This window comes from Patella vulgata, chromosome 1, assembly GCF_932274485.2.
Source record: "Patella vulgata chromosome 1, xgPatVulg1.2, whole genome shotgun sequence".
Classification (NCBI taxonomy): domain Eukaryota; kingdom Metazoa; phylum Mollusca; class Gastropoda; family Patellidae; genus Patella; species Patella vulgata.
The window spans coordinates 77550510-77569654 of NC_065879.2; the positions used below are offsets into that span (position 1 = coordinate 77550510).

The 19145-nt window shown below is 31.8% G+C and overlaps 2 protein-coding genes across 6 annotated transcripts in view; one reads left to right on the forward strand and one right to left on the reverse strand.

Moving 5' to 3' along the window:
- Positions 1–5095, forward strand: part of LOC126810708 (WASH complex subunit 2) — a 50671-nt gene extending 45576 nt beyond the window's left edge. For all 5 annotated transcript variants that reach the window (XM_050535912.2, XM_050535920.2, XM_050535936.2 and 2 more), the window contains one exon: positions 396–5095. In XM_050535912.2, coding sequence (XP_050391869.2) covers positions 396–523 — 128 coding nt within the window. In that variant the 3' untranslated portion in view covers positions 524–5095. The remainder of the gene's footprint in view (positions 1–395) is intronic.
- A 5243-nt stretch (positions 5096–10338) lies between these two features.
- On the reverse strand, positions 10339–19000 carry LOC126811135 (mitochondrial nicotinamide adenine dinucleotide transporter SLC25A51). Its single transcript, XM_050536622.2, has 2 exons — positions 18899–19000; positions 10339–13665 (listed from the first exon to the last, which is right to left on the reverse strand). Exon 2 carries the CDS (start codon positions 13555–13557, stop codon positions 12670–12672), a length of 888 nt encoding a protein of 295 aa, XP_050392579.2. The 5' UTR covers positions 13558–13665; positions 18899–19000; the 3' UTR covers positions 10339–12669.
- Between the last annotated feature and the right edge of the window lie 145 nt (positions 19001–19145).

A 19145-nucleotide genomic window follows, 5' to 3' on the forward strand; every position in this document is an offset into this window, starting at 1 on the left:
CTGTCATTGAGTCAACTGGCGTGGTTTCGATTCCCTGGTTGTACGTTGTATGGTCACCTGTGCAACCTCGTGAGTTTTCTCTGGGTCCTCCGGTTTCCTTCCACTGCTACTGACCCCTACACACAAGTGAATTATTGAAATAAAATTGAACAATATGTTAGTCCCGAAATGACCTGGTTTATGTTAAGTTGACTTAAACTCTCTTCGAAATTCTAAATATTTATTCAGTATATGAAAATAGGTGTTAAACATAGAAATCTTGCTTTATGATTGATTATTACTGAACTAAAAATGTGTAAGCCAAATTCCTCAGAAAGTGGAGCAGATCAAAATGTCAACAATTTAAACAGATTATGTACGTGGAAAATTCTAAAATAAAACGCTTCTTTTTTCAGATGATATATTTGCCGATTCTACACCAGTTGTTGGTAAAGCCAAAAAGGATTCTGGGAAGAAGAAAGAGGAAGTAAAAACTAGCGAAAAGAAGGAAGATATATTTGAGGATCCTCTTGGAACGAAATAATATATTTACTTAATTACAAAGTACATAATTGAATTACTCAAGAATTTTAGGAGATACATATTATATAGGCCTAGCCTGTTCCCCAGTCCAGATGTCAGTTTGTGAAATAGAAATATTGTTTCCAAAATAAAGTTTTATATTTTAAAATTACTTGGGATATATATATAGGCCTCGTTGATTCCACAATCCACATTTCATTTTGTGACATAAAAATATTAGTGTCATACATTCAATATTAGTTTAACAATGCTTACAATTAAAGTGTGAATAAAATTCCATTATTTATTTAAAAATTTGTCAAATTTGGATAGATAACACAAAACTGTGGGAATATTAAACCAAAAGTGTACCAATTGCTACATTATACAAAGGTAGTGATCACCATTTAATAAACTTGATAAGACTGCATTAAAATGAAAGTAGTTTAATCCAGGGTGCATTTTGTTCAAAATTCCTTTTATACTGTCATCCAAAATATATACTGGATTAAACTACTGAATTAAACTTGATAAGACTGTATTAAAAGTGGTATATTCCAGGGAATGTTTCATGTGACAGCCCTTTACCAAATGTCAGCCAAAATGCATCCAGGATTAAACCACTTTAGTTTCAACATTGTTTTCTAAAGTTTGTTGCTTGGGGATTTCTATAATCGGTTCTAGGATTTTTTCTTTTTCTCCTCCAACAGCATCATGACAGAGTTCCCAGCATGCCTGCACTGTTGCAGGGATTCTTGCACTTACCGAATGAACTTGTATGGGTTATTGCTACATTAAATAACTTTTGATCAATTTAGTTATTGTTTATATTTGTTGTACTTTCTTCAATCGTTTCGTTTTTTATAGTTCAAAATTTCGTTTTACTTGTCCTAACTACACTAGGATCTGGAAGGGTTGTTATCATTGATGTGTTCTGGATGGTGTTAGGGGAAACGATCTGTTACGGCGAGCTTTAGGCGTGTTTTGCACGGAACTGTTGGTAATCCATTAGAAACATCAATGCTGATTGGTTAATCAAATGTCTGATGTCATAGGGTCAAAAGCTGCTCGTATGACCTCTGGCGTGACCTATCGCTACAACTTGTCAGATCTTCATGTAGTGTAGGCCATCGAAAGTATAAAAAATGAAACGAAATATGGATCTGTATTTTGATCAGATTGTACTTTTCTTATATTAGCAAGCAATTATAAAATAAATCACCATGGCAATGAACAAGCTATAATTTTATATTTATAATACTCTGCTTTATTGGCACAAATTAAATAAAGGTTTGATGCATCATTTAGCACTATAGGAATTCATTACAAACTACAATATTGGGATATCCAAAAATGGTTCAATTCCTTTCAATATTTACAAAGTTCTGATATATTGAAATTTTAATGCTGCTCGCTATGTAACAAGACGCTGCCATCTTTTATCGGTAGTGGAGAAACCGGATGGGTCTAGTTTAAATCTGATTGAATCCGAGGTGGAAGATATCTAGCGTATCTTTTTTTTCTGTTAAATAATCATTCAGAGCACATATTAGCGTTAATTAGGGCATGAGAAATTTGATATTTTAAAAAAAATGCAAATGATGAATCAAGTCTTTAATGCAGAAAATATATGCACAAGATCAAATATTGACTCTCCTCAGGTCAAGAATAAAATAATGCAGGTACTGACTCACTAGAAACAAATTATGAGGAGATCACAGTGTGTGTGTTTCAAAGTCTACAATTGCTTTACGCTTGAAAATGTTTGAAATGAATGCATTTCTAGCATTGGACATATTTAACTTGCGTTTTGTCCTTCTTTCTATGGACAAATGATTATTCGAAATTTCAAATCCAACATTCAACATGATATATGATCGAGGAAAATAATTTATTTTGATTAAAGATAATCGTGCAATTTATATTAAAATAGAAACTGCCTGTTTCAAGTGCACATATATACCGGTATATGTATATAGTATTTATGGAAGATACTTTTAGCTCAACATTTTATCAAATATGGTGCTGTATATTGTGATGTGCTAAAAATCAAAAACAATATAGGATGATGATTTTCGGTGACCCACCATACCCCAAACCCCTCTCTACAACAAAAAACCCCACTGAAAACCGGCTAATAACAAAAATCAGGTTTCTTATTTGCCCATGAGAATTTTAGTCACAAACTTGTATTTATGTGATATTCAGTATGGTCAATACTGTTATTTGAAATTTCATAAACTCAGATTCCAAATTAAATAATATAATATTAAAAGATCTAATTTCATTTAACTAACATTGTATTATCTTGTATCTCAACAATGTGTTCTTACTTTACACACATCGACCATTTATATGGAATACCAGCGCTGTTGTACTGTACTTATAGTACCATGTTTCAACCTGGGGTTTTTTGGGGGTTTTTTTTTTCAAGCACAGTGTTTCTTAATGTGCTCAATCGCTAAAAAGCTCTCAAGGATTGTGTTGTTACTAATATGTATGTTAAAAGCTCTTATATTTAGTAGGGGAGATTGTATGGCCGAATGTTTATTACATGCCCATTGTACCATAAGGTCTGTCAATGAGTCAACTGGCGTGGTTGCCTGTTCAACCTAGTGGGTTTTCTCTGGGTCCTCTGGTTTCCTCCCACTGCTAAAGACCCTTACACACAAGTGAATTATGGAAATAAAATTGAACCATGTGTTAGTCCCAAAATGACCTAGTTTGAGTTGAGTGGACGTTAAACCCCATTTCTCTCGCTCTCTTATATTTAGTTACTAAAATAAATGGGAAAAAATGAATTTTCATTATTTATTTTTGAAACGGAAAATCATCATCCCCAAAAATTGTTATAGAATTTAAAGATCTCTATTATAATATAATTACTAAGTAGCTGTTTTGAATAGATTATATTTTGTATGATATCGTATAGTTAAGTATATGGAAGTGCCTTATTGTGTATTAAGGGTGGTATGCGCCAGTCGATCTTAATCTATCTTCTAGAGACAGGGATTAAAGTTTCCATGGTCACTCTTGTTGTCACAACAAAATGAAAATTATGCTATTTAATTTAACTTAAAATCCTTTACGGATCAATAATCTATTTCTATGTAAAAGGATAAAGCCTCAAGCAAATGGCAACACATTTTATAATCAAATGTATCTGTCAAATCCGAACCATCCTTCTCAGATTGATAAATCCCAACTTGAGAATGTCTATATATTCAAAGAATAAAGCCACAAGCAAATGGAAACACATTTATAATCAAATGTATCTGTCAAATCGGAACTATTCTTTTCAGATTGACAAATTCCAAGTTGAGAAACGTCTGTATAGTTGAAGACATAAATATTGTGGCAAAGGTGGGAGGGGGTCCTGCTTCAATTTAGTTCTTGCTTTACTGACCCAGTTAATGTGAAAACTTTAATTCTTGTATCAGGAGGTTGTTATATTTAGGTATATTTTAAGGGCAGTAAAATAATGATATCTGTCATGGATTTAATATTCCAGCCCAAATATTTCTCTTATGTTTGAATGGAGCATGAAATTTGTGTAATGTTTTTGGGAAGAGATGTTAAAAAGAAAATAATAATTTGTTTACTTGTTTTGAGAAAGGGATATTTAAATTTGTTCCCTCAAAATTTGGTTTCGTATTTTTTTTTTAATATTTAATATCTATAATATACATGTACTTAACAACTTTAATGATGTCAGTTGATCGGTTATACATGTCTTTCCTTGAAAGGTTGATTAATTATTTGATATGTCTTTGATTGACAAATTGATCAATTATACATGTCTTAGCCTGAAAGGTTGATTAATTATTTGACAAGTCTTTGGTTAACAAGTTGATCAATTATATATGTCTTTGATTTACAAGTTGTTCAATTATTTGACATGTCTTTGATTCACAAGTTGATCAATTATTTGACATGTTTTTGATTGAAAAGTTTACCAATTATATAACTGTAACTGTTTCCACATGTAAATGGATGCATCCTACATTTTTTTTGATATGTTAATTATATGATTTTGATATTTGATTTTGCTTGCCTCAGTCTTATTGATTGTTTGATTTGTTGAATTTGAGGTGTGAAACAATTGTAATGTTAATGCCTCAAGGAATATTATTTAGGAAATAAAATGGACTTTAACTATCTGAAGCACATTGAAACTTTCTGTAAAGAAATACAAACTTTATGATTGGCTGTAAGTCCCCAAATTCCCTGCTAATTATAATGATGACTTTTCGGATAGGCTCAATATTTTGATCTGAAATGTTCAGATAAGGTACATATCATCACATTTTGGCATTTGATTTGCATACTTAAACCCACTTTTATTCATGGTGTCATGTGACATGTACAGATGTTTTCGATTGGTCGAATCTAATCAGTCTCCTGTTTGATTTGTTTGTTTTTTTGATTGGTTGAAACTAGTAATTGTTATAGTTATTTTTGTAAATCTTGTAAATAATTAATAAAATGAGAAACGTATAATATATATAAGTAAAGATATGTAATTTAACATTTTTTTGTGTACAAGATTTAACAATGTACAGGTAGATTTCATTAAAATTTATCCTTATTTATCTTTTCATTGTTTTATTTTGTCTATATACTGCAGTTTTCCTTGCCCAGTGTATCATAAATGTGTAGGGTTACCATACGTCCCGGTTTGGGGGGAGGAAGGGTCTTTTCTGATCAGGTGTTTCTCAGTTGAAAATAATAAAACAAATAAATTTTTGATCTTCAAGAAGGGTCACAAATCAAAGAACAGTGTGATTGGTTTCTTTGCTTGTCAAATAAATTTGGACCATTCTTTGAAATATTTGTATTTTTCAAAGAGATCGTCAAAACATGTGTAGGTCACATTCGTTGCAAAAAAACCCCTAAAAAACATATGCCAATACCCACCCTGGTAAATTTGCACCTTTGACGCTCAATTTATCACACATATCGGGCGCTCTGGGTCCAACTTTGCTTCAGCTTGATCATAATAACAAATGGCCCAGTTTCTTTTATGAATAATCTGGTAACCCTACAAATATGTCACCTATGCAAGTCATGTGTTTGACCCCACATGAATCGCGTCATCGCCTAATCTTAGTTGATTGCTCCTACAGCTAAATGACACCCACCATTGTGGGGAAGGTTAGATACAACTGAACTACAAAAATGTGTTTTACCTGTACACAGAGAAGAAATGTACACCTTTTCTGTCAAGAAAAAGAATTGATCGATTTTTGGATGATAATTTTATTAGAAATTTAACTGTTACAAATGGAACACAGAACACATGCTTCTTTATTATGTCCTAAGCCCTTACTATAGTTCAAAGATTAATAGCAACAAAATTTAAAAGAAACCAAATGGAAAATAGACCCAATCGAATTAATAGGCATTATATGCAAGAGCTGAATCTTCCTATTGCAGGTCTTTCTTTGGGCCTTAAATATTATATAAATTAATAATTAGACATTTATTAACATGACAAGACCATAATCAACTCTTGATGCCATCGGATACCTCCGATTTTAAATAGATAGAAAGGTTCGACCATTTAATGATTTAATTTAAAAATGGAGAAACAAGGCTAAGACTCGAATCACCAGTACAGTAGGTACGATCAATGCACACATCTTGTCAAAACTACAACCATTGCTAAGTTTGCTCAAAATAAAGTAATTTGAATGAAATTTTCAATATATTCATTTTGCATTATCTATTTTTGAAATATTATAGCCAGAATGTCCAGCTCTTTATCTAAATCTTACATTATGTCCCTGTAATGTTTAGCTGTTCAGGGATTTAATAAATAAATAGCCACTCGAGTCGCGTGATCAATTTTTTGGTTTAAATTTGTCAAAACTTCAAAATGTACTATCTGTCTTGTTTTAGAGTTTTAAATAAGCAAACAAACAATAAGAGTGATTAAAAATATTTTATTTAATTATATATTATTTCATATTATACATATATCTACTTTAACCTTTCCTCAACATTAACACTTTGAACACGAGCTTTGAACATGACCATCACTTGTTTATGTCCAGACAACAATTGTTGGTACCACTAGCACCACAAGGCATCTTTCTTCAACATTAACCCTTTGAACACCTAGCACCACAAGGCATCTCTTCAACATTAACCCTTTGAACACGAACTTTGAACATGACCATCACTTGTTTATGTCCAGACAACAATTGTTGGTACCACTAGCACCACAAGGTGAAATTGGGGTCATCAGGTTATGCCCCCAGCTATTGTTCTCATTGTAGGAGCAGTAAAGCATGGGGATTATCAAATACAAAAGGATTAAAACTATAGCCCGCTTCACAGAAAGGTAACAACGAAAGTGAAACTTGACAAAAACAACTTTATAGTTTACTACATTTACTATAATCTACATGAAAAAGACAAAAGATATTGAAAACAAATCATAATATATGAAATGGCGTTGGCATATTCAATAGCACTTTTTACTCCTGTCAACAGTTTGATGGAGATATACCTAGAAATCAACACTGTAATGTTCACAATATGGGTGATCAGTGACCTTCACTAGTCAAACGTTTTAGTTGCAGGAACCCAGGGTAGAGGTTGTGAAACGTTCAGAGACTGTGCTGTCAAAGAGTTAAATACCACAGGCGCCTGTAACATGGGCAACGACGTTGGTATTCCGGGAATTTGAAAGTAGTTCCGATGGCGTACTTTGTCATACAGTCGAGGCTAGATGTAGGGCACTGGAATCTGCTGAGGTTTGCCGAGTGGTGGGTGTGCATCAGTGAGAGTATTTTTGTGCTTAGAGAAATGTCAATAAACAAACAGGCTAAACCGGTGTTGACAGTGTGTAAGAATTAACTTATTTTGGGCTAATTATGCAATTTTCCTTTTCATTAGAAATATCACACTTTCAGATAAAAATAAATTTAGTTGGACAAATTGATGAGTTAATTATACACAAGATATCTTTATGACTGAGAAATTCATAATTGCAGTCATGACCTTAGCCTTAAGGCAGTGGTTCTCAACAAGTGTGCCGCAAATTTTGAAAGGCACACTAAGAAGATTTCTCACTAAGGAAGTCAGCTATTTGACTGATGAAATTCGAAACACTGCAATAAAGTAAGTTCATAGCTGTGTTTTTCTTTATTTAGTTTGAGTCATTCTATGTGCCTATGACTAGTCTGTGTCTACGGTTGTATGCCGTCTATGACTTGCAATGTTTTTATTTTGCAAACATCAAATACTTTCATATATATATTTAGCATGGTGTGCCGCTATTTTTTCATGTGTGACATTGGCAAAAAAGATTGAGAACCACTGCCTTAAGGCAACAGTGATTAATATAGCTATGCATAATTATATATGTACATTTGTTAAATAATCCTTGGTCAGTTTCTATATTCTAATAATCCTTGGTCTATATTCTAATAATCCTTGGTCAGTTTCTATATTCTAATAATCCTTGCTCAGTTTCTATATTTAAATAACTATTGGTACGTTTCTTTTACTTTGACTCAGAGAGAGTGAGACTCAGCAGTTTTCAGAACTCACTGGCACTAAAGATTTATTATGGCTCCAGGTTCATTAAAGAGTAGAAGTAGGGTATAACGTCTACTTGACACAAAATAGCTCATTTCAGGACTAACATATGGTTCAATTTTATTTCAATAATTCGCTTGGGCATAGTGGTTTTTAGCTGTGGGGGGAAACCATGTACTAAACTTAAACTGTATGTCTACAATTAGCTCCGCATGAGAACAGACACTAAGCTAGTTGACCAACATTTTAAGTTCTACTTATTTATTGAAATTGAAAAGGTTTAATTAGCCTTTTTGTGTATAATAGATGTGAAACCAGAGGAGGACTATGTCACTCCATTTTCTCAACAAAAAAATAAGTGAAATACTAGGCATCCTTGCAGTTCATTGCTAGTGCTTAGCTTGTTCCCCTTTAAATAATATATTCTACTTCTACACACACAATCTATAACACTTGAAGTTTGAGACTATATTAGTGGATTATCCAGTGCATATAAAAATAATGTAAACCAAATTAATCATGTCTGGACTTAACTATAACTAATTGTTCAAATTATATAATTATATATACTCAGGTGTAGGCCTGCATTTAAGAGTCTGTATCCTCCCTTAATTTTGACTTTTAATATGAAGACATTAAAGCCAATGTCCACAAAGAGCGACAATGAAAACTGCAAAAAGTAGTTCTTAATAGTTCTTGGACCCATGTCCCCTAAGTGTGTCAACACCACAGATAACATCATAATATCACCATGCAGAGCAACTTATGCCAATGACAACCAAGAATTGAGAATAAAAATAGAAAACTTTATCTTTTGGTTTGTCATGATCTTTTAGAAATAATTAATTTGTCAAAACAAATCTCCATTCTGATTAGTTTAAATTTTTCATACAAACTAACCATGATAAAATACTTTGATTCCTGTCGTCTTGGAAATAGATTTATTTTTAAAGAGTGAGAGGGAGAAAAATGAGGTTTAATGTCCACTCCAACACAAACTATGCTCAATTTCCTTCAATAATTTGATTGCAGGTAGGGGTCTTTAGCAGTGGGAGGAAACTGGAGTACTTAGAGAAAACCCATGTACAAGCGGGGAATTGAAACCACGCCACTTGACTCAATGACAGACCTTATGATCCAATACTCACACGTTAACAATTCGGCCACCCAAACCCCTTCATTTCTAAATCATCACATTTGACTTCATGCAGTCATATCATGACATGGTAAACTAATCACATTAAAATTTAAAACTCAAGCTATTGTTAGGGTTTGTGGACATTGGCCTTAAAAAATAATACAATTTGGCACATTTTTCTTAAATTAAAAAATGCATTGCTACATTAAGTTACAATTTGCTCATAAAAATACACAAGGCATCATGAAACAAATTCCACAAATAAAGATAAGTTTAAACCCAATTACTAGTCTAATAATAAAAAAGGGAATACATCTTGAATTATGCTACATCTAAATTACAAATAAAATGCATAAAACATTTCATTTTTTCTGGTCCATTTGAAAAATATTATTAGATATTGTAAAAATAAGATACCGGAATCCAATGACGGTATTGACTTGATTATCAGTGAAGGATAATTATGCCACATCTAAATTACAAATGAAATCATAAAATATTTTATTTTTCCAGTTCATTAGAAACATATTAGCAGATAAAAAGAAGTTAAGCAAATCGAATCATGGTATTGACTTGATTATCAGTGAAGGAATACATGTACATCTTTAATTATGCCACATCTAAATAACAAATGAAATTCATAAAATATTTTATTTTTCCAGTTCATTAGAAACATATTATACAGGTCACAATTCTATGGAATACAATTACTGCTTTTTACTGAGCGACGTTTCGACTAGGCTTCTCTAGTCATTATCAAGCTATGATAAAAATGAAAATATGACAGGACAATATATACATGTACACCACAATGCTAAGTTAATGATGACAAACCAGGGATGTAACTTAATTACGTGTACCTAATGGTAATCTGATTTAATTGTACGCTAATAAGTAATAATACCAATTAACCTAAAAAATTGACTAATTGATTAATGGATAAGTTGTTGTGGAGTATACACATTATTAACTTAGCATTGTGGTGTACATGTATATATTGTCCTGTCATATTTTCATTTTTATCATAGCTTGATAATGACTAGAGAAGCCTAGTCGAAACGTCGCTCAGTAAAAAGCAGTAATTGTATTCCATAGAATTGTGACCTGTATACTCTAGTTCAATTACTAAATGCCATTGAAACAGTTTAGAAACATATTATCAGATAAAGATAAGTTAAAGGAATCCAATGATGGTATTGACTTGATGATCAGTGAAGGAATACATCTTTCATTTATGCCACATCTACATAAATTACAAATGAAATTCATAAATATTTCATATTTCCAATTCATTAAAAACATATCGTTTTTCCAATTCATTAAAAACATATCATGAATTCTGATAAACAAAAATTCCAATTAATGATGTAATTAATAACAAAGGAATAAAACTTAAATTCTGTAATATAATGTTTTTAAAAACTATCGGGTACTCAGTAGTTTAATTCACAAATTCAAGAAAAATAGAAATTAATATTAAAATATGCAACCCTGACTGAAAAAACATAAACATAAGTTAAAGAAAACAACAAAAAAACAACGTTTGCACTGTAACTGGACTTTTTGTCCCTTATTGAAATAAAACAAAAAATTAATTTTGCCCAATTTCCAGATTGACGTTAAAGGAAATAAAAAAAGCACTTGTTAAACTGGGTTTAAGCTAAGCTCACAAACTGTGATATTTCCTGTAATATGATAATTTTGGCTAATTGGGTTATTATCAATTTTATTTTTAACCTAGGATAACGAGTTCTTGTCATTTGAAGACTTGTTATTGTGTGTATCAGGGATTCTGAAAAGACAGTAACTATGAGTTCTGTGAGTTGTAATCATTTCGTTGACCGATATAGAATTATAATACTACTACATGTACATTGTATTATCATCAACCACATACATCTACATTATTTTTATACAACAACAATTATAATTCATCCATTATAAATTACAACTATTCTAAAAATATCAGTAACAAAATCAATAAGTATTTAAATAACTAATATCTCTTTTTAAAAATACCAGTAACAAAATGAAAACAATACCTGTATGTAATTAATTATCTTAAAGCTACAATTTCATATTTTTAAGTTATATTTTTAAAATTTATTAAAATAAAGCCTTAAAATAGATGGTATCCATAAACAGTTCTACCTTGTTAAAGAATAATCCTATTAATCCTATAATTCACTATTGCCAGCTGAGAAATTGGCAAAAATATGTTTTCAGCTTCAAATTCAAACATTTGAACATAGCTATTCTCGCTTTAAAAAACATCAATGACAAAATCACTGGTCAGGTGCTCTTATAACATATGTTCGGATTCAAGAGTCATTACATTACAAAATACAAATGTAATTAATTACACTACCATTACTTTTTAAATGTAATCTCATTTTTTTTAGCAATAATCACCATTACCTATTACATTGAAAATAATTAATTACCATTATTCATTACTTAATGCTTAAAAGAACAATCTTTTTAAATATAATCTCATTTAATTTAGCAATAATCACCATTACCTATTACATTGAAAATAATTAATTACCATTTTCATTACCTAATGACTAAAAGAACAATCTTCTTACAGATATAAACAGCAATCATTGATTGGCAAGAACTGAATTTATATTGTTTCTATAGGAATTGTCATTTCTATAAAATATCACATCACCACAAAAGCAAATACCGAGTATTCAAAATGAACTGAAATGAATTCACTATTTTTTGATTTTAAGCGATTTGATAAAATTCTAAGTTGTTTAAAACATTGTAAAATTGGAAATTTAGTGTCCATTGTAGAACCATTTGAGATTGGATTGAAAATTTTTGTCACTTCATTTGATACCCTAACCTAATTTATTACACAAGCTGGGGATTTCTAGCCTAAAAATACTGCATATGACTATTATGATACATTCATAAAAAAACCTGAAAACCCCTATCGTAGTATAAAAAGCGGACTTTCCCTAACAAAGTAACAACTGTACCGGTATACATTTTTAATATCTCATTAAACATACATTATGCAAGAGCTAAATCATCCTATTGCAGGTCTTTCTTTAGGCCTGAAATGTTATCTAAATTATTAATTAGACATTAATTAACTTATCCAGATCATAATCAACTCTTGATGTCATCGCTAGCCTGCGATATTTACTAAATTAGGATCTGATCTGCTGCTCTACACTCATTCATGATTAATCAAGAAATGTATAACCAAGACTATGTATTTTATCGTACCAACTTTAGTAATGATGATCGAGGCTAGGCCCAAAATTCAATTGCTAAATTCTCGGTTCTGATTGGATCAATATGACTGAAATTTTCAGCAAATTCCCTTTACATTATCTACCTACAACTATTACAGTGAGAACTGCCAGCTCTTTATCTACTCTCCCATACTGTATCTTCAATCACACATTTATGTATTTTTGGGTTAATTCAATAATTTCTAAAAATTCACAACACTTCAAGTTCTGTCACACACGCGTTGATTTATTAAAGACTTTCGTCATCAAAAGTTCAAACGAGGCATTGATAACACCCCAGGACACAAAAGATCGAATGTAGTTTAAGTGGAAGCCGCGGAATAATTTCCGTACGCTATAGTCCCGTTCTTTTAATATAATCCTGAAAGTCTCATGAAAGGAACAAAAATCACCACCTACTTTTGATTGCATTCGAGTTTTCACAACATTCATTGGATAAAATGCAGTGCTTATAAGCGCACCCAACACTGCTCCACCTACAAAGTCTTTAATAATCTTGACGGATGCGTCATCACCTTTGTAAGAAAAATTCTCTTGGAAATAATCTCGACCAACGAAAAATAAGACATTACTAGGTCCGTTCCGTAGCAAAATGGGCAGAAATCCTCGATAATATTCGTGGATGCCAAATGTTCGTAATTCTTTAAAGGCATGGATGGTGTTTTTGAAATCTTTATGGTATTTTTTGTCTTGCATCAGAACTTGTACCCTTTCGAAAGGAGTAAAAATTCCCTCTAATGTTCCTGCACCCATTGCAGCTATAGAAATTGTGGCGTATTTCGACTCGAGGGAAAAATGCTCATCTATTAATCTCTGAAATCGATAAAAACTTCCAAACATGACAGCCAATGATGTTGTTTTTTGCATCAAAGGTGGCATCAGCCCTCGATACAAATTTCTAAAACCTTCTTTTCGTAACTGTTCAATGGCCCTGAAGGAAGATATACCATAGAGTTGCTGTCGAAACATGGCCTTATTAATTGGGAAAGTCACAGTGATGTTGATAAAGGCCGCACCACCCCCACTGACCACCTCAGCGTAATGATTTACTTTATTTACGTCAATAGCTTTCATTCTGATTTCTTTAATCTTGTTCATTTCCGCCTGTCAGTAGCTAAATCTCCTGTCTTTGAGGTAGGGTAGAGGATATGGATCAGAGACAGTTGACTCAAGTCACCATCTGTAGTTTTTGCTGTCTTTCACATTCTGAAAGACAAAATAATCAGGACTATAGAATGTTTAAATCTTATTTTACTTTCAATTTAATTAGTATTTTTTGGGTGGATTAAACTGAAGTGGCCTCTACATCTATGTAGTTACCATATTATTATTAACCAGTTTCCTGGATCTCACATCAACATGTACATATGTAGGCAAATTATAGTATAGGCCTACATTTTTTGAAAATCTTGGTTTCTTCCTAAAAAAAGCAACTGCACCCTGAAATGTTATTTTTGATTAAAAATAGTACTTAGATCTTTTTTTAGTAAACTAGCAAACTTACAATAAATCAAGTTTATGATGTTTTTTATTCTATTGATTTCAAACTGCAATCTCTATCTCACCTCCAAAGACATATATAATATTTGAGCTACCTTTTTCATTCAAGCTAGCACATTCTTCCTAAACATAATTCTATACTCACAGAATTACATAACAACAGCAGTTTTCACATTAAAATGGTAAATAGTTTTGACATTTGAAATATGAAATATTTGAACCATCCACCTTGTTATGCCTTTTCTTCACATTTTAAACAAGATGTTGAACTTGTGTGTACTGACTGCTTTGTGCAAAACAACCCAAATAAGCTCAGATACATCAGATAACAGTTAGAAAACACTATATCTACATATGGGTTCGGTGTTGGTTACATGAAAGTAAACTATTCGTCTGTGAACGCTCTGTCACTCACCAAACAAAGAAATCTTATGGGATATCCATGCAATCTTGTTATGTAATGGACATGGTTCATGATATGCTCACATTGTAGGTTAAAAGGCTACATCTATATATATATATATATATATACAATAGGTAAGTAAGTGTGTTAAAGCAATGAAAAAGAACATTATAAAAAGCTGTTTATAACCCACATAAGCTCAGAAAAATGATCCTGTCAAGTTCATGACATGTACTACTTTGCTTTAATGACATTTAATACTAAGAGAGAGAGAGAGAGAGAGAGAGAGAGATGGGGTTTAATGTCCACTTGACACAAACTAGGTAATTTCCGGACTAACATATGGTTCTATTTTATTTCAATAATTTGATTGCGCGTAGGAATCTTTATTAGTGGGAGGAAAACGTAGGACCTGGAGAAAACCAACGTGGTTTGACAGGCAACCCTACTCCTTGTCACGTAAAACCGGGGACTCAAAGACAGACCTTATGATACAGCGCCCACATGCTAACCATTTGCCCACCCCCGCCCCCAGTCCACACCCCGTAGAGAGTAAAGGGTTTATCTATAGTTTCATCATGAACCTATAATCATAGAGCATGTCTGTTATATAAATGTACTCAGAGTTTGTTGGAGTGTAATCTTGTGTTTGAACCACAGTTCAATCATACCTTTATTTATTTCTTCCTAACTAATTAGGTGACCAGTAACAGGTCAATTTGAAACTTAATTTGATTTAATTGATGAAAGCTTTAATTTGATTTAAGGATGTATGGCCTTTTCTTTACTTTGATTTAAAGATTTATGGCCTTTCCTTACTTTGATTTAAAGATTTATGGCCTTTCCTTTACTTTGATTTAAAGATTTATGGCCTTTCTTTACTTTGATTTAAAGATTTATGGACTTTTCTTTACTTTGATTTAAAGATTTATGGACATTCCTTTACTTTGATTTAAAGATTTATGGCCTTTCCATTTACTTTGATTTAAAGGAACTAAATTGCTATTCTTTGGCACCTAGAAATGGACACAAATGGGTTATAACGCATTCAATTTGACAATAATGTATTATGAATGTATATAAACTATTTTTACTGTAATTTCTAATCAGTTGGGAGGTTGGATGGCCAAATGGTTAGCACGCGCGTGCCGTATCACGAGGCCTGTCACTGAGTCAACTGGCGTGGTTTCAAATTCCTGGCTGTACCTGACAAGGAGTAGGGTTGCCTGTCCAACCTCGTGGGTTTTCTCCGGGTCCTCCGGTTTCCTCCCACTGCTAAAGACCCCTACGCACAAGTGAATTAATGAAATAAAATTAAACCATATGTTAGCCCCGAAATGACCTAATGTGTCGAGTGGACGTTAAACCCCATCTCTCTCTCTCTCTCTCTCTCTCTCTCTCTCTCTCTAATCAGTTATGTTCGGCTAAATACGCAAAGAGTCCAAACGGAATGGCTGTCTTTGGCGTCTGGTTATTTCAGTCTACACCTGTAGTATTCTCCTATGGGGTATGTTTAGCCTCGTTCATCGAGTCGCTTCATAACAAATGACGCTCGAAAGCATTCTGACACATGATTCATGAGCCAATTTTAACATTTTCATTTTGTCTTAAACATGCATTATGCAAGAGCTAAATCTGCTTATTGCACTTCTTTTTTTAGGCCTGAAATGTTATCTAAATTATTAATTAGACATTAATCAACCTATCCAGATCATAATCAACTCTAGATGGCATCGTTAGCTTATGATTTTTAGTAGATTTTGAGCCGAGTTACTGCATAACTTTCCTTCACAATTTAACGATTAAATGTATAATCGAGACTATGCCGTTTATCGTACTGACTTTAGTAATGATGATCAAGGCTAGCCGGAAATTTCAACCGCTTTTATTAGTTCTCGGTTCATAGTGGATCAATTTGAATGAAATTTTCAGCAAATTGCCTTTACATTATGATATAGTTTTTAACTACATGTATTATAGTGAGAACTGCCAACTCGTTATCGAATCTCCCATAATGTATCTTTAAATATTGGATATCAGAAGCCCATCTTTTCATGGTAAGATAACAACATCGAAGACTGTGGATGATATTGAGTTAGTGACTAAAGATAGGTTAATTTAAACATATCTTATTGATACATATCAAAAGGATCAGGTACAAGTTTAAACAACTTAGAGAAGTCCTTTCCAGCAATCTAGGGTACCGTATGTATAGTCTTGTCTTTAACTAGATTTAAATAGGTCTTTTGTTTAATTTGATTTAAAGATATATTATGATCTTGTTTACATTGATTAAAAAACATAAGGTCTTTTCTTTACTCTCAAATTTAAAGATATATGATCTTTTCTTTACTTTGATCATGATATAAAGATATATATGTTTTTTTCTTTACTTAGATTTAAAGATATATGGTCTTATTTTTTATCATGATTTATGATCTTTTAGATTTATAAGTATTGATAATTGAGTATATCATTCTACAGTACCATACTTAAAATGTTGTATGATAATGAGTGGATATATATTATTGTATACATTAGATAATGCCAATGGTGTTGGTTAAGAATTATTTTATCTTTATTGTTGATATTAAGATTAACATGAAATGCTGTCTGAGACTCTTGAGTCTTATTTAATTGTGAAAAGGGAGACTACCCCTGTTTTCAATAACCTTGCTTTTTCTGGCCGTTATGTTGTGGTAATAATCAAAACAAAAATATAAATCTAAAGTATGGTGATTTTAGCTAAAGCATACATTTACAGGTCACAGTTCTATGGAATACAATTACTGCTTATTATGTTTCGACTAGGCTTCGATCTCTAGTCATTATCAAAAATGATAAAATATGAAAATATAACAAGACAATATATACTATACATGTACATGTACACAACAATACCTAGTTAAGGATTATAAAGTTTAATGCTAATATCAACATTCAATACGACCATTTTACCTGAAAGATTTGATTAAATTTTGATTAAGTTGAAAGAGGATGAAATTCAATAAATTAACACAAATTAATTAATTGGATAAAATGTTATCAACGACCACTTTACCTTAAATTAACACAAATTAATTAATTTGATAAACAACCACTTTACTTGAAATTAACACGAATTTTAATTTGTGTTAATTTCAGGTAAAGTTGTTGTTGACAACATTTTATCAAATTTCATCTTCTTTCAGCGTTTATCAAAATCTAATCAAATCATTGTACATACTCCACAACAAGTTATCCATTAATCACTTAATCAATTTGTGTTAATTTTCAGGTAAAGTGGTCATGAATGTTCTTATTAACATTAAACTTTATAATCTTTAATTAAATTAGATTGCCTTTAGGTACATGTAAGGGGTATCTCTGGTTGGTCAGCATTAACTAAGTATTGTTGTGTACATGTATATATTGTCTTGTTACATTTTCATATTTTATCACTGCTTGATAATGACTAGAGAAGCCATATTCCAGTTCAATTACTAAATGCCATTGAAACAATATAGAGCATACATGTACTAAAATGAATAATGCTCATAAATTTCAAGCAGATGAGATAAGAAACAGTTTACAAGGATCATAACTAGAATTGAAATTTAATAGGCTTCTTGTATGGGATGATAACTTTTGTCACTAGATCATACAAAAAAATTCTACAAAGTAAGCAATTAAAGGCCATTAACAAGTCTCTAAAAAAGTAATTAAATAAATGCATTAGGCTTTTTTGTTTCTCTAATTTGAACAATTCATATGGTTATAAATTTCAAGTATGGTACCTCAATTCTTGATAAGAACATTTGATTCAAATCGCATCTGCGTTGTCGTTAGAGAATTCATAAAGTGATCAAGGCAAATGTCTCTGGAAATATTTACAGGTATCAGAAATCAATAATGTTGTGAACGAGATTTTAGAAAGATTGGAAGATAATAAGAGTCTGCAGAGTAGAGTGTTCACAGCTAGACTATGTGGTGACATATATATTATTATAAAAATAAAAACTATGGTATTTAAAACATCACAATCTAAAAACAAACAAAACACACTGAAAATTTCAATCAAGGGGGAGGTGAGCTCACTCAAAGTTCATGTTTTGTGCTCATATCTAGCCCATATTAATAATAAATTTTATCTATTCATTTGTGAACCACAATAGTATTTAAATAGGACAGTAACTGGTTGGTTTTAACTGTATTTTTTTTTTTCTTTGCTCATATCTAGCCCATATTGATAATTTATTTGTGAAGCATTATAGGACAGCCACTGGCTGGTTAGAAATGGTGTTGTCCATTGTGCTAACAGTAACACGCGATCAATAGAGGATGCACTTGCTGAGATGTGATTGCTTTGAAAGTTTGATTGAACAAAAGGTTGCAATAATACATGCATATCAATCATCATCAATCAACAACATTGTAATTGTTACATTCCATTCAATCATGAGTGACAATATGTTCAAACTGAGAGGAAAAAAGAAAGTTCACTATCAATGACTCTATTCGCATAGTTTCCTTGAATAAATCCACTATAAATCGTACCTTTTTCGAAGCAATATTGCATAACAAGCAATAAAACTAAGTATAAATGCACTTTATATACTGTGCAACAACTTTCATGTGTTGTTGTCGTGTAAATCTGGAATTATCAGGGGTGGTAACTCTGATTAGCCCGACATTTTGGGGGAAAACGAATTAAATAGAACCGAGTGTTTCGTTTCATTCCTTTTTTTTATTTTTGAGGGATGATATGCTAATTTGAATTACCATTATTGAATTTAGTGTAATT